Here is a 13,862-nt window from a genome sequence, read left to right on the forward strand (position 1 = left end):
TTCATGGAAAAATATACTTTAAAAGCACTTCATTGTAAAAACTGCAGTAGGATTCATATTGTCAACCATTTTGTAGCATCCTGATTTTTAGGTGCAATTTATCTTATTTTTTACTGAATTATTAGGTGTTTAACACCTAATTTCTTATGTTTGTCAACGACATCATGCCACTAGGTAGAGCTTGTTTTGAGTTTCTAAAGATGCAAATTCGGCTAAAATTGGATATCTAGGATGGGAAATAGTCCATTTGAAACTCGAGTCCTTTAGCATGTGTCTGTCATACATGAAATCCACCATCCAAGTGGCTTCCTATTTTTTATTTTTGAAAAAAATCAACAGGACCAAAGTCCCTATTTTCAAATGGAAAATCATGATTAGAATAAGTGGATTTCTATCCACCCACGAGGGGTGTGATCGAAATCCACAGTAGATTTATTTGTCTATTAGGGCTTTGTAAATCCATGGTAGATATATTAGTGCACTCTTTTCTTCTTTCGTCTACTGCCAAACCAGAGCTTGCTAAAGCAAAATTCCCATTCGCACCACCCTTGTAAAAGATCGGTCCAGGTACTTAAGCATCTCTCTCTCTCTCTATTGTTACTTTCTCTTATTGCAGGCAGCCATCACCAGCATGTGATGCCTACATTTTCCCTCTTGGCAGCCATCCGCATGGGTTATACCCCTTTCGATGCCTATGTTGCCTTGGTTTTTTTCCTTTATTTATAAAAACCCTACTCTTTTTTTTGTTGATCATTTTTTGTTTCCCTAATTTGCATTTGCAGTATTCTTGTGTTGAAGTGGTTTGTTTGTTGTCGGTTGTAGCTTTTATTTATGGAAATTATTGTGAAAGCTTGTTGTCAGTTTGAGTCTTGAGAATGTTGACATTTACCTTGATTGATTTGTTCTAGCATGCAATGCTTGGTATTTGTTTGTTTGAGTATCAATAAGGTTTATTTGTTTTCCCTTCTATGGAAATTGTTTTACCTGCACACTATTGCTTTGTTGTTCCATTTGTTAGATCTTTCTTCAGTTGCCATTGTAAATTTGGTTGAGCGCCTACACTATGGAGAAGTGCGTGAATGGTAACAAGGTTCAGTATCTTGGTGGTTAATTGCCGATTTTCACCTTGACCAGAATGAACAAGGAAGCAGACAAGCTTTTTACCACAAATGGCTGGGTTGCCATCTTTGGTGTTTTTCTTTGGAGGCATCTTTGGGTTGCCATGGTGTTAGTTTTTCAAGTGGGTTGTTGTGGTGTGCACAAAATTATACCAGCATCACTTTGATAGAATAGAGCACATATTTGTTTAGGGATAGATCGAGCTATTTGCTAACAACATAGGCAATTGGTATACTAGCACATAGGGTAAGTCACACCAGATGCTGAATACATTGGCAAAACTTATTTCACCTATGATTCACTTCTACTACACTATGTTTTGTACGAATTGTATATTGAGAATAACATCATCACATGAGACATTGTTTTATACTTCTCGTGATGCTATTTTTTTAGAATGATCTCTACTCTGTAGATCCAATCCATGAAGGCATGCATGGTGAGAAGGGATGGTGAGGAGCCCAATGTAATTTTGCCTATGGCTAACTATCCAACTAAAGTTGATTTTTCATCCAATGTGACCCAAGAGCAACCCCATACCATCAAATTATTGAGCTTAAAACAATCTCCAACATTGCCTAAACACAATGAAATAGAAGTACTATTGACCAAGACACGCACCATCGGTTAGGAGGTCCGCATGTTCCTTTGGAGAAGCTTCAAGTTATCTATAGTTGAAATTTAAAATGAATGATGAATTAAGAGCATTGCTAAAAAAAAAATGTTGTTGTCAGTTAATCTACCCACCAGAAAAATGACTATAGGATGTTGGTTGATGGATAAACTTAAGTAAACAATGATATGAGAATAGGAATAGATATCATAGGGACATCAACTCCTGTGATGAAAAATGAGTTTTGTAGCATTCTTGTTTCTATTGCTACTAATGAAAATTGGAGTTTGTTCCATTTGATGTAAAGAATGCTTCTGTCCATGGCAATTTGGAGGAAGAAGTTCATATGATCCCCTCCCTAGGGTACAATTATGAAGTAGGAAAGTTTGCGAACACCAAAAAACTATCTATTGGTGAAAGCAATTGCCTCATGTATTGTTTTCCAATCAGGTCCTTGCTGCAATTGGGTTCAAATGAGGTAATTTTGATCATACAACGTTTGCCACTCATAGTACTATTCAAGGCATAATTATTCTCGTGGTGTATGTGATAATATAATTATGAAAAGTGGTAATGAGAAAATAACGCAAAATCTTAAAACAATTTTTTTTTACAAGTTTGAAACGAACAACCTTTAAAAGTTGAAATACTTTCTAGGTATGAAGAAGTTCATTGTCATAAAGGGATTTCTTGAGCCAGAGAAACTATATCTTGGATCTTCTAAAAGACACATGTACGATGGTTTCAAAGTGGTAGAGACTCTCTTGAAGCAAACTATAAGCTAAAAAAAAAGATGGTAAAAAAGTTAACAATCTTGGTTGCGTTTAAAGATTAATAGGGAAATTGATTTATTTGATTATCATATCTTATGATATAGCTTATATTGCTAACATAATGTAATTTTTTGATACATGAAAGGAGGTCTAGGCTAAAGAATTCTTATGAGAAGAAACAACAACTTGGAGGTTGTTGGATATTCTGATGTCAGTTAGGTTGGAGATCCAAATGACTGATGATCAATGACTGGATTTTGCTTGCTTATTAGATTATTTGGCTGCTAGCAAAGAAAAAAACAAATTGTGGTTGCTGCCAAGATGAAGTATAGAGAAATTGTGTTTTGCACTTGTGAATTAATTTGGATCAAGTCTTTAATGTGGAATATAGGAATCAAAGTTGCACAATATGTAAGCTCAAATGAAATAATACGGCTGCTATTCGTTTTGGAGATAACATGTGTTCGGTGAGAAATCTAAGCATATTAAAGTTGATTCTTTTCAAAATAAGATTCAAGAAAAGGAATCCACACATCTCATTGATGTTCTTGCTAAATTGTTGCAACATGACAAAGATCTTACATGTGTATCCAGTTGGCACACATCGTTGCATACACTCCTACTTGAGGGAGAGCGTGCTATATGTTTTGTTGATTCTTTGTACTTAGTAGTGGCATAATATTTTATAGGATATTTTTTAAAACCAAATCTCATTGTTGTTATAGTATCCTGGCCTACTCCCACACTGAGTTCGGGCTCTTTATATGACAGATCATAACCTGCCCTCTAGTACTTTTGATTCCAATCCTAAAAAAAGCTGAGAACTAAGACACTTAACTGTGTAACCAATCCACTTATAAATCCTTGAGCATTTTCTACAATCTTCAATACAAGTCTAAACTTATCAAAATGGAGTGTTAGACTCTACCCTCCTTAAGGCACACACGTATTCGTGTATGACACTATAGGTCTGATGTTGAATAGGCTCAGATACCATTATAACAACTCATTTCACTTCCACACCTGGGATGGACTCTTGGTCTGGTGAATCTCAACCTATCTCCTAGCCAGTCCAATTTTAGCACTCTAAAAGCTAGGAACTAGGTAATCAACTACTTAACTGGTCCTTTTTATAAGTCCTTTAAGATTTCTCACGATCTTAAATACATGACTAAATTTCTCAAAGCTGGGTCTACAAATGTAGCATTCTTTATTTATTGGATTTGTTTTCTTCCCTCTTCCCATTTTTATGTTGCTATCTTGATAACCATTGTGGATGCCTTTTAATTTGTATATGTGCTCCCTTGTGTCCCTGATCTGATGAAATCTAGTGTGAGGATTCTTAATATAGATGTAGGGATCAAAACCAAGCCATGCTAATATATTGAGTCTTAGGCATGTATGTACATGTATCGATTGTGTTTTAGTCGCCTCTTCCTTGGTTTTGTGAATTCCTTTCCAAGTCCACTTTTCAATTTTATGACCTACTAGAAGAGATAATTTTGCCACTGCTTTCGATGCAATCCTCTTGTTTTTGGGTTTTTATGTTCCTTGTCTCCTTGAGCTTTATTCTATAGTTGTGCCTTTTTAGCTTTTAGATTGTGAAGCGTTCACTGCAGCCTTGCTAGATTGCCTGCAATATTTTCTTGTACAATATATCTATAAGGATTCCTCCTTGCAGTTTTGCACCAAAAGTTATAATTTTCTTTACACTTGGACCTCAATTAAAGTGTGATTGATTCCCTCATTATGATGCACTACAAAACACCCTTCAACCTATTTTTTAAGGATAATTTGAACGAAGCAAATTAAGTAGCAGTCAAGCTATGAATTAGCACTAGCACTGTGTTGTGACTTGATTTTTGAGGTTGTTAGATGTGATGCTCTTGAGTTTGATACTTCGTATGAATTAACAGGCCCTTGAGTATCTTCATTGTGTTTCCTGTATGATGTGCACTGATGATAGTTAAGGTAAACTCAATGATTTGAATATCTATAAATTTGACAATAAGGGTTATACCAAATAGTAATCACTCTAAGCATGCATATCAGTGATATTTATCTAATAAGATTGATCGAGTTTTGTAGTTCAGTATGTCATATTTGGTCATATGTACATCTTCTGTTTTGGTTGCATGTGATATGTTAATTCCGTGGTAGTAACACTCGAAGTTGGTCATTTAACTTGATGTCAAAGTAGACCAAAAGTAGAATGCATATTGACAACTTTTTGGGTTCTTACCCATGTATTTCTTTTTTCAAGTGTGAGTAGTCGAGATGTTAGGCATAGGCATGTCCACACCAGCCCATCAAAAGTTGCATTTAAAATTCAGAATTACATCGTTATGATTCAAAAATTACATGAGCCGCCCACATCTGATCAGGGCTGGTGACTCAGTGCTCCTCGGCTAAAAAAAACTTGGCTTTGTTGTTGGGGATAAGTTGTTGTGTTCGCAAAGTTGACCAATGATTCCGATCTGATTTTCTTGTGGCCTAAAATAGATGATTTGAAATTTTGATGAGTTATTTTATTTTGATTCGTAGATTGGAAACCTCTCCTCATATTCATAAGATTAGGGTTGCAAGAAAACCTTGATGGTTTGTCATTCAACAATTTTCTTGCGTTACGCTTTTGAAAAGAAGTGAAAGAGTTCTTTTGAGTCAAATTCAAGTAATATATAAAAAGTTTACGGGGAAAACAAAATTAAAAGTCAAGTTGTTGACTATGACATTATAAAAGAAAAGAAAGGAGTAGCATTGTAAAAGCAGGAGTTAAGCGTTTACGTCGTACAGAAAGCAACGAACCATCTAGCGTAAAGTGGTTGAACAAAGCAGTGTTGCTAAGCGTGATATTCCAATGGTTAAGCGGGTTTTCAGAAAAGAAAAAAGAATTTGTGGCCGTTCTGTTTATGAAAAAGTTCATTTCCCTTGGTCCTGAAAATTGGGGTCGTGTGAATTTCTGGGCAGCCAACAAGAAGACCGACATCAACGTACGCTACGCATTCAACGGAGGCAGCTTAGTGGAGGCGGTTTTGTGGACCCATTCCCTGCTGAATCTCTCTCCTTTTGTTCTTTTGTGCTCTGGTAGTGGTGGAGACTTTGGTCAATCTTGTTCCATGGACAGGTGCATCGAACCAGAAAGCGTCTTTCCTCGTGGCCGTCAAACAAAGAAGCCTCTCTCTCTCTCTCTCTCTCTCTCTCTCTCGCGCGCGCGCTCTCTCTCTCGAGTTTCTATATATATTTAATGAAGTCATCGTGACGGGCACCCAAGTTGAAAATTTGGGTCCTGCTTCTCTTTGTTTGGTGGGTTGGGCCTTCCTCAACGTGAGGTGCACTGTTGCAGAAAACGGAGGAAACAAGGAAAGGAAGAAAGAGGCTTAATATTAAATTATAAAATCGCGGTTTCTTCAAGTCCCTGAAAGCAGGATCTTTTTAGGGTAAAAGATCTCAACGCCTGTTTCAAGTGTTCCCCATTATTTGCTTTCAAGATCAAGGGTCCGTCCAGAAAAAAAGGGACCAAGATCTCTCTCTCTCTCTCTCTCTCTCTCTCTCTTTCTCAAGAAAAAAACCGTTTTGCTCTTTGTTGCGGTATGATTTCCTTGCTGTGGCATCTTCTGTTAGTTTCCTTCTTTACGGAAAGAATGCTTCATGGCCAATGTACTGACTTCATAGGTCTTGATTTTTGTTCCGACAAGCAAAAGTTAATGGGTTCTGTTTCGTCAATTCTATGATTTACGGGCAAAAAGAAAAAAGATGGTGTTGTTTATTTTTTCGATATCGGGCTCTGGCTACCTATTTTTCTTCTTTATATAACATTGGCTAGCTAGATCCGAGTTGTGGTGGTTTGGCTTTTCAATTTTTCTCTGCTTGTATTTTGCAGGACAAAGTCTTCATCCTGAAGTGGGAGATTATTGATGGTGAGAATCTTCTGCTTTCTTCAATGCTATGCTTGCTTGTTTGTTTGTTGATCTGTAGTAGTTTTCTAGGAACAAGACAAGAGCAAAAGTGCATTATTGGAATGGAAAAACAGAAGGAAAAAAAGAGAGAGAAGTATATATCTTGTTCGCCATCAAATATTGGAAATCAATAACCATTATTTAGAGGATACCATGTTGTGTTGATAGCCTTGATTGTGGTTTTTGAAATTTTACTGTTTTTAATGGTCAGGGAGAAGTGCAGAATTTCTTTCCTGAAGCTCAGCAAGATGATCTTCCAACGGATTTAGACTTGGAGTTCGGAGGTTGCCAAACCACGACAGCAATTGGCCATAAACTGGTGACTGAATCTTAACATATTACATATTATGTGAACTTTCTTGGTGGTTCCTCGTACATCATATTGGTCTTTGATGCTTGTTTCCATGCTGAGTCTCCTCCTGCTCCTTTATTTAATTGCTCAGTATGCCATCGGAGGGTCTGATGCGGGGAGTCCCTCCTGTGTACGGGTTTTTGACAAATTGATCGGCAAATGGTGAGCATGTAGAAAGATTTTGCATTCTTAAATTTTAGTTCACTGTTCTGGAATTGAGAATTCATTGATGCCTGCTTATTGTGGTCTAGGATAACTCCAACTGTGTTAGGGGCGAACCTAGGGCCTTCAAAAGGACATTATGCTGTTGTTCTGAGCACGGAGAGGATACTAGTCCTCATGAGAGATTCTCCACCAGACGATTTTGCTTGGTTTCTTGAGGTTTCTCTCTCTCTCTCTCTCTCTCTCTCTCTCTCTCTCTCTCTCTCTCTCTCTCTCTCTCTCTCTCCCATTCGCTGTGATCTTCCAGCGTTGGCTTGCCTGGGTACGTGTCCCTTACTAGGCTTCTTTTGTTATGGGTCTGTTTTACAAAAGTTCCATTTGCCTACCGCCTGATAACTGTTATTTCTGCTGTTGCCTGATAACTGTTATTTCTGCAAATAGACAGACACCAAGTATTTCCCAACGTATTCCTCAAATTAAGGCGTGATGAGCAGGTTTGCAGCTGCTTATGTTGTCTAACATAATATCTTCACAAGGAAAACATGTTTAGTTCTTCCAGGAAATATCTTTTACAATTGCATGTGGTAGGCTTTAGCATCCTGATTCATTTCTTATTTCCAAAGGTGATAGAATGCTATAGAGATTCAATGATAGAAGCAAAGAGAGATCTACTCAGTCCAATAAGCATAGTTGGTTCCATAAAAATTCATAGGCTGCACGTGTGTCATTTGTTTCTTGTCGATCTTTGCCTTTGTGGGCATCAGCTTCTGCTTGTTCTGCTGTAACTAAGTTATGCGTCATGGACCTGGATGTTGAGGCAAACCAGTTCTCCCTAATGTTCCTTGGATGTTTGATGGGTTCGTCCACTGCTTTTGAGACACCCTGACGACTTACGGGATGCAGTATCTTTTAATTCTATTGGGAAGTTTACGTTTTCTTTCTTGCTTCAAGAGAATGGTGTCTATAATTTTGATTCTCAAGAATTTATTGGGAAAGACTGCTTATGCTGATTGACTTCACTTTAGTTCAAGGTCAATGAACACCATCAAAGAGCTGAACAGGGTGCAATACTAATATGGGAGCCAAGCTTGTCATTTTGGTTTTATTATTGATCATCTTTCTAGTAGGACGTATGGTAATTGAATCACTAATATGGATGTTCCTTTTTTTTTTTTTTCGAGAATGGCCAGGTAGATACTCCTTTCGTTAAGGAGCAGAGAAAGAGATTAGAAACTGAGGTGGTGGCCTGGAGTAAAGGAGTGAGGGGTAATTGCCCAAAACCGATAGTCATAAGTGGTCCTTCTGGAGTTGGGAAGGGAACTTTGATCTCCAAACTAATGAAGGAATTTCCGTCCACATTTGGATTTTCTGTAAGCCATACCACTCGATCTCCAAGAGTTGGGGAGAAGGATGGGGTTCATTATCACTTCACAGAGCGACATACCATGGAGAATGATATAAGAGAAGGAAAGTTTCTTGAGTCAGCTGCGGTGCATGGGAATCTCTACGGTACAAGTATTGATGCTGTGGAGGCAGTTACAGATGCTGGAAAGGTGTGCATACTGACTATTTCTTTAAGGGCAGAAACTCTCCTTTTAAGCCACAAAATTTTCAGAAGTTGTTGTATTTATTAGCTTGAGTTTGTCAACTTTCTTGGATGCAGAGGTGTATCCTTGACATTGATGTTCAAGGAGCAAAATCAGTTAAGGCAAGTTCCCTTGAAGCAATATTCATCTTTATCTGCCCCCCAACCTTTGAAGAGCTTGAGAAGCGCCTTCGGGAAAGGTAGTTTTCTAGGTATAACTCTTCAATTTTTGTAGAATCATTTGTCCAGTCAAGCTGAGGGTGAATTGTGGCAAATATGAGCAGGGGGACTGAAACAGAAGAACAAATTCAGAAGCGTCTTAGAAATGCAAAGGCAGAGCTTGAGCAAGGGAGATCCTCTGGTGTCTTTGAACATGTGTTAGTCAATGATGATCTTGAGACCTGCTATGAAAATCTCAAAGTATTCCATCTTCCCTCTCTCATGCATTATCCTTTGACTTAAGAGATAAAGATTTTGATACTGACATGATAGAGTTCCTTGTGTAGAATATTTTAGGACTGAATGATGGATTCTGTGAAGTAAATCCACCAGGTAAATCTATGTGATTAGCTATTGCATTTCTCTTTTTTTGCAGCACAAAATAGTTAGAAGTTTATTCGTACTTAAATTTGTGATTGTTTCTTGCATATTCATTGAACCTGCTAGTTTCCTCGTAAAGTTTCATAAAGAAAAACAAATATGCCAAGTCTTTTTATGAGATAAGAACTTACAAGCGATCTCTGCTGTGCAGCATTGAAAAACTTTGAGTTGCCTGCTGGTTATTTAGTTCTGCAGTTGGAACAGAAGGTTCTGATATATGGTGGAACTACCAGCCTAGGAAAACCATCAAGTGTCTTGTAAGTAATATCTTTCATCCGGGTATAGAATAGCAAATATAATACTAATTCTAGTGTTGCAGTGTGTAAACTATAAGACGTCACTGAAATACTCATCGTGGCTTGCTTTATTGTCTTGGCAGATATATTCTTGATGTTTCAACGCTAAAAGGGGGTGCCCCAGGACGGACAAGGGGACTGAAATTACATGAGGTTGGCCCACTTGCAGACATTTAGGATGGGAAACAGCACCTTCATGGTTCTACATATTAGTGGAGGTTACCAGATTTAGCAAAATACTAACTTGAACAAAATTTTTGGATTGACAAATGGGGATGATGATTTCTATAAGATTCCAGTATATGCAAGTTGTTTCTGGTCTTTGGCATCAAAATATTTGGTAGGATATTGGGAAAATCAAAGCAGGAAGCGTGGTTCCTCAGGATGAACTGGAAAGACATTGAAGCGTCTAGAAATGAAATAGGGAACTGGCACACACACAGTATGATAGATGAAAATTGGAGTAAGGTAGAATTTAGCTGCAGGAAAGCATTCTTCTGCGAGGAAGGTTTTGGGGACGACTTCCTGAATCACTAGGGGATCTTCTGGTTTGTTGTGGATAGATACATTGGCAAGGGCAAGATTCATTCTTTTACTTGTTTTATGATGGATCAACCGACCAATTATTTTATAGACGCAAAATCAGAGGACCTGGAAATGGAAGATCTTGGCTTACCCTTCATGGTATGATTTCTGTAGAAGAGTTCTGATTTTGCAGTGAGCAGTCCATTGCATTTAGCTGTCCAGCGCTGTGCGGACGGATATTGGGTTTTGGCTGTTGTTTTTTTTTCAACTTAACCATGAACTCTGAAGGTTCAAATTAAAAAATTATCGAAATACAGATTAAATTTTATAACCTCTCCATTTTAATAAATTTTATACAATGTAAACTCTCATTTTCAACTCCCGTAAAATCCAACCACGATGTTGGGCTTCGATCTTTCATTTTTAACCTGAAGTGATATTTCAAAAAACCGGCTGATATTTGGCTGAACGTGGCATTAGATGTTAATACATAATGACGAACCTGTTATTTAAATGATCTTCATTCCCAGCCGATGGACAGAAGACCTGTGCGGCTGTGCATTCTGTTTGGTTCGCAGTTTCCGGAAGGCTGTTGAATTACGCTTTTGGAGTTAGCTGATCCAAGCAAGAAGTAGATGATGATGCCTTCGCAGAAGGCAGGAAATGGCAACAAAATTCAGTCGAATATCGTTGCATTGCACAAAGCCTGGCTATGAGGATTCAAATTGACCAAAAGCTGCACGTTAAAAATTAAGAATTTGTTGTTGGAAGCACTGTAAAGCATTGATAAAAGTATTATAAACTATTGCTATAATGTAAAATGTTTTTGTATTTATCTTTTGAATTATATATATATATATAGGCTTGAGTGGTAACTTTGATATTCTAGCCATTTAACTAGGGACGTTTAATCCAATATGATGGACGGTTTAGAAAAAACAATTAAAAAAAGGTAAGGAGCATTTTCATCATCTAGTATTGGTTTAAACATTTTTTTTTTCAACTATTCATCTACTTCATTAGTATTGGTTTAAACATTTTTTTTTCAACTATTCATCTACTTCGTTACGTTACTTTTGATAAAATAAAGTCATCATTCACTCATTTTATATATATATATATATATATATATATATATATATATGAAAATTGAATGGTGACTTTAAGAGTCATCCAGTCATTTAATCTACACTATTTGATTCAACATAATGGACGATTAAGAGAAAAAAAAAAGAAAAGAAAAAAAGGTGATGGATATTTTTGTCATTTAATATTAGTTTATACTTTTTTTTCCTTGTTTTTCTCCATCTGCTTTTAATAAACGGCCTTGGCTAAATGGCTGTATAACTCTAGATACCCAGAGTCATCGCTCGCACACACACACTCACACCCTACATATATATATATATTTGAAACAAATTATTTTTATGAAAAATGTTGATTTGTCTATTATCAAAATGTTGATGCTATGAACAATTCCTTTTTGCTTATTATGTTTTTTGCATCAATCTGTCCTTAAGTTGATATTTGTAAGATTAAATTTAAAAATATATATATATATTAAATATCTTATTTGGAGGGTCTGGTTTTCATCCCTGACTTATTAGGCTGGTTTCTACCAATCACTATATATACCTCTATCTCACGCATTGCATCGGACAATGTACTATTATCGCTTCATATCCACATATATATATATATATATATATATATATATATAAATATATATATATATATAAATCTTCAATCAATGTTTTACTGCACAAAGATTGGCTGTGGATTTGAAGAAGCGATGAGGACTCTTGGCTATAATTAGAGGATTCAAATCCACCAAAAGCTGCAAGGTTAAAAATTAAGAATTTGTCATTAAAACTACAATAAAGCATTGTTAAAAGTATTATAAACTGTTGCTATAATGTATAATGTTTTTGTATATATATATATATATATATATATATATATATCAGTGGTGAGTCTTACATTCCAGCCATCTAACTAGAGTCATATAATCCAATATGTTTGTTGGTTCAGAAAAAAACAATTTCAAAAAGGTGAGGAGCATTTTCGCCACCGAGTATTGGTTTAAACATTTTTCTCTTTGTTTTTCTTTCAACTATCCATCTACTTCATATGGCCAACCTTGGTTACATAGTTGGGTAACTCTTGATAATTATAGTCATCATTCAATCATTATATGCATATAGTGACTAGTTTTTTTGAGCGATCCAGTCAACTAATCCACACTGTCGGATCCAACATGATGGATGGTTAATAGAAAAATAAAAAGAAAAAGGTGACTAGCATTTTTGTCATTTAATATATATTTATACCTTTTTTCCCCTTGTTTTTCTCTCGATCATCCATCTGCTTTAGATGGACGACATTGGTTTTTAAGATGACTAGAGATACCTATCACACACGTACACTATATATATATATATATATATATATATATATATATATAGGAAATGGAAACAAACTTCAATCAGATATTGTTTCATTGCACAAAGCCTGGCTGTCAATCTAAAGAAGCAATGAGGATGCATAACTCTGGCAATAAATAGAGGATTCAAATCCGCCAAAGTTGCATGGTTAAAAATTTAAAATTGTCACAGAAAGTACCATAAAGCACTATTAAAGTTATTATAAATCTGCCACGGTACCGCAGCCCGAGCCATCCACCGAGTGCTTCACCACCGAGTGCTTCATTCCGAAGCAAAAAGCCGATAGCAGTCCACCCTTGGACTGCGGTAAGTCCCTAACCTCTCTTTGCGGGGAGGGTGTGGTTTGACTCGCGGCTTCGGCCCTCTCTTGCCAGCCAAAAGGGATCATTGGTGGACCTCACTCCCAAACGACCCCTGGCTGAGCCGATACACTTGGTCTGGCCTAACCCAGGGGAACTCACGGCACAAAAAAGGGGAATGGTTTGCTCGATGAATGAATGCATGTGAATGGCTTGAGCCGGGCAGCGGCAACGTGAGTTGTGAGGGTTTTCCTACACTTGTATCGTACACGGTTGTAATTTAGACCTTAACCTCACTTGTAAAACTTGTACTTGGGCCGGGCTTTTCTTGTACCCGCGGGGATAAACTTGTACACAGTCGGCAGTTAAACCAACTGCGGAAGGATTTGTATACTCGGGAGTTAGCCTCCTCCTGCCTACAACGTCTAGTGCGTGGTCCGGGAACAGAAGGCGAGGGTCGACAGGCCTCGGCAGCGCCTCGGCTGTCACACCCCAACCTTTTGACCCTCAAACATTTTCTTCAAAACATAAAGTATTGAAGTACGACTACACAACAATTCAAAAAAAGAGAGAGCTATGTCATTTGAAACCATGGGGCAAACTTTCATTTATATAACAATTTCAATTCATACAAAATCACATCTATGTGTATGACAAAAAAGCCTCAAACCACAACTTTGATACCTAACAAAAATAAGACATCAAAGAGACCAAACCAAGACGCGCCAGCACTACCAAAGACCCAAAACCTCCCCAGTAGAATGTGAGTGAAGCGATCTGATCAACCTGTTGCTCGGGGTCCGCCAAAACCTGAAAAAAAAACAACTGAATGCTTAGCCTTCGCAATATGGCAACAAGCTAGGAAAATCTCAAACTCTCTTAGGCATGGCTCAAATACGAGAATATACAATCATAAAACAAATCATCATCATGTCGTGGCTGGGCATAGTCACATCATTTGCCAAGAAGACCCCTAACATAGACCACGACATGTAAAGGCCACTCAAGGGCCACAGTAACACCATTTCAATCACATGCAAGGCATGCTTAAACATTTCATTTCATTCATATCATTCACATGTACATCAATCACATACATCCATTCACATACATTCCATTTCCATTAATTTTAGTGAAT

The 13,862-nt window shown here is 37.2% G+C and overlaps 1 protein-coding gene across 1 annotated transcript; it reads left to right on the forward strand.

Annotated features, from left to right (window-relative positions):
* Positions 1-5,520: 5,520 nt before the first annotated feature.
* On the forward strand, positions 5,521-10,314 carry LOC116256778 (guanylate kinase 1-like). Its single transcript, XM_031633259.2, has 11 exons — positions 5,521-5,942; positions 6,386-6,422; positions 6,673-6,780; positions 6,905-6,975; positions 7,065-7,194; positions 8,166-8,528; positions 8,639-8,760; positions 8,845-8,980; positions 9,067-9,112; positions 9,312-9,417; positions 9,540-10,314. Exons 2-11 carry the CDS (start codon positions 6,420-6,422, stop codon positions 9,631-9,633), a joined length of 1,179 nt encoding a protein of 392 aa, XP_031489119.1. The 5' UTR covers positions 5,521-5,942; positions 6,386-6,419; the 3' UTR covers positions 9,634-10,314.
* Positions 10,315-13,862: the final 3,548 nt, after the last annotated feature.

This window comes from Nymphaea colorata, chromosome 6 (assembly GCF_008831285.2).
Source record: "Nymphaea colorata isolate Beijing-Zhang1983 chromosome 6, ASM883128v2, whole genome shotgun sequence".
Taxonomy (NCBI): Eukaryota; Viridiplantae; Streptophyta; class Magnoliopsida; order Nymphaeales; family Nymphaeaceae; genus Nymphaea; species Nymphaea colorata.

What these genes read in the sequence shown, in the direction of transcription:
- LOC116256778 (XM_031633259.2), top strand. An exon ending in GACAAATTGATCGGCAAATG is followed by an intron (nt 6,976 to 7,064) that starts GTGAGCATGTAG and finishes ATTGTGGTCTAG; the next exon opens with GATAACTCCAACTGTGTTAG. An exon ending in CCTGCTATGAAAATCTCAAA is followed by an intron (nt 8,981 to 9,066) that starts GTATTCCATCTT and finishes TTCCTTGTGTAG; the next exon opens with AATATTTTAGGACTGAATGA.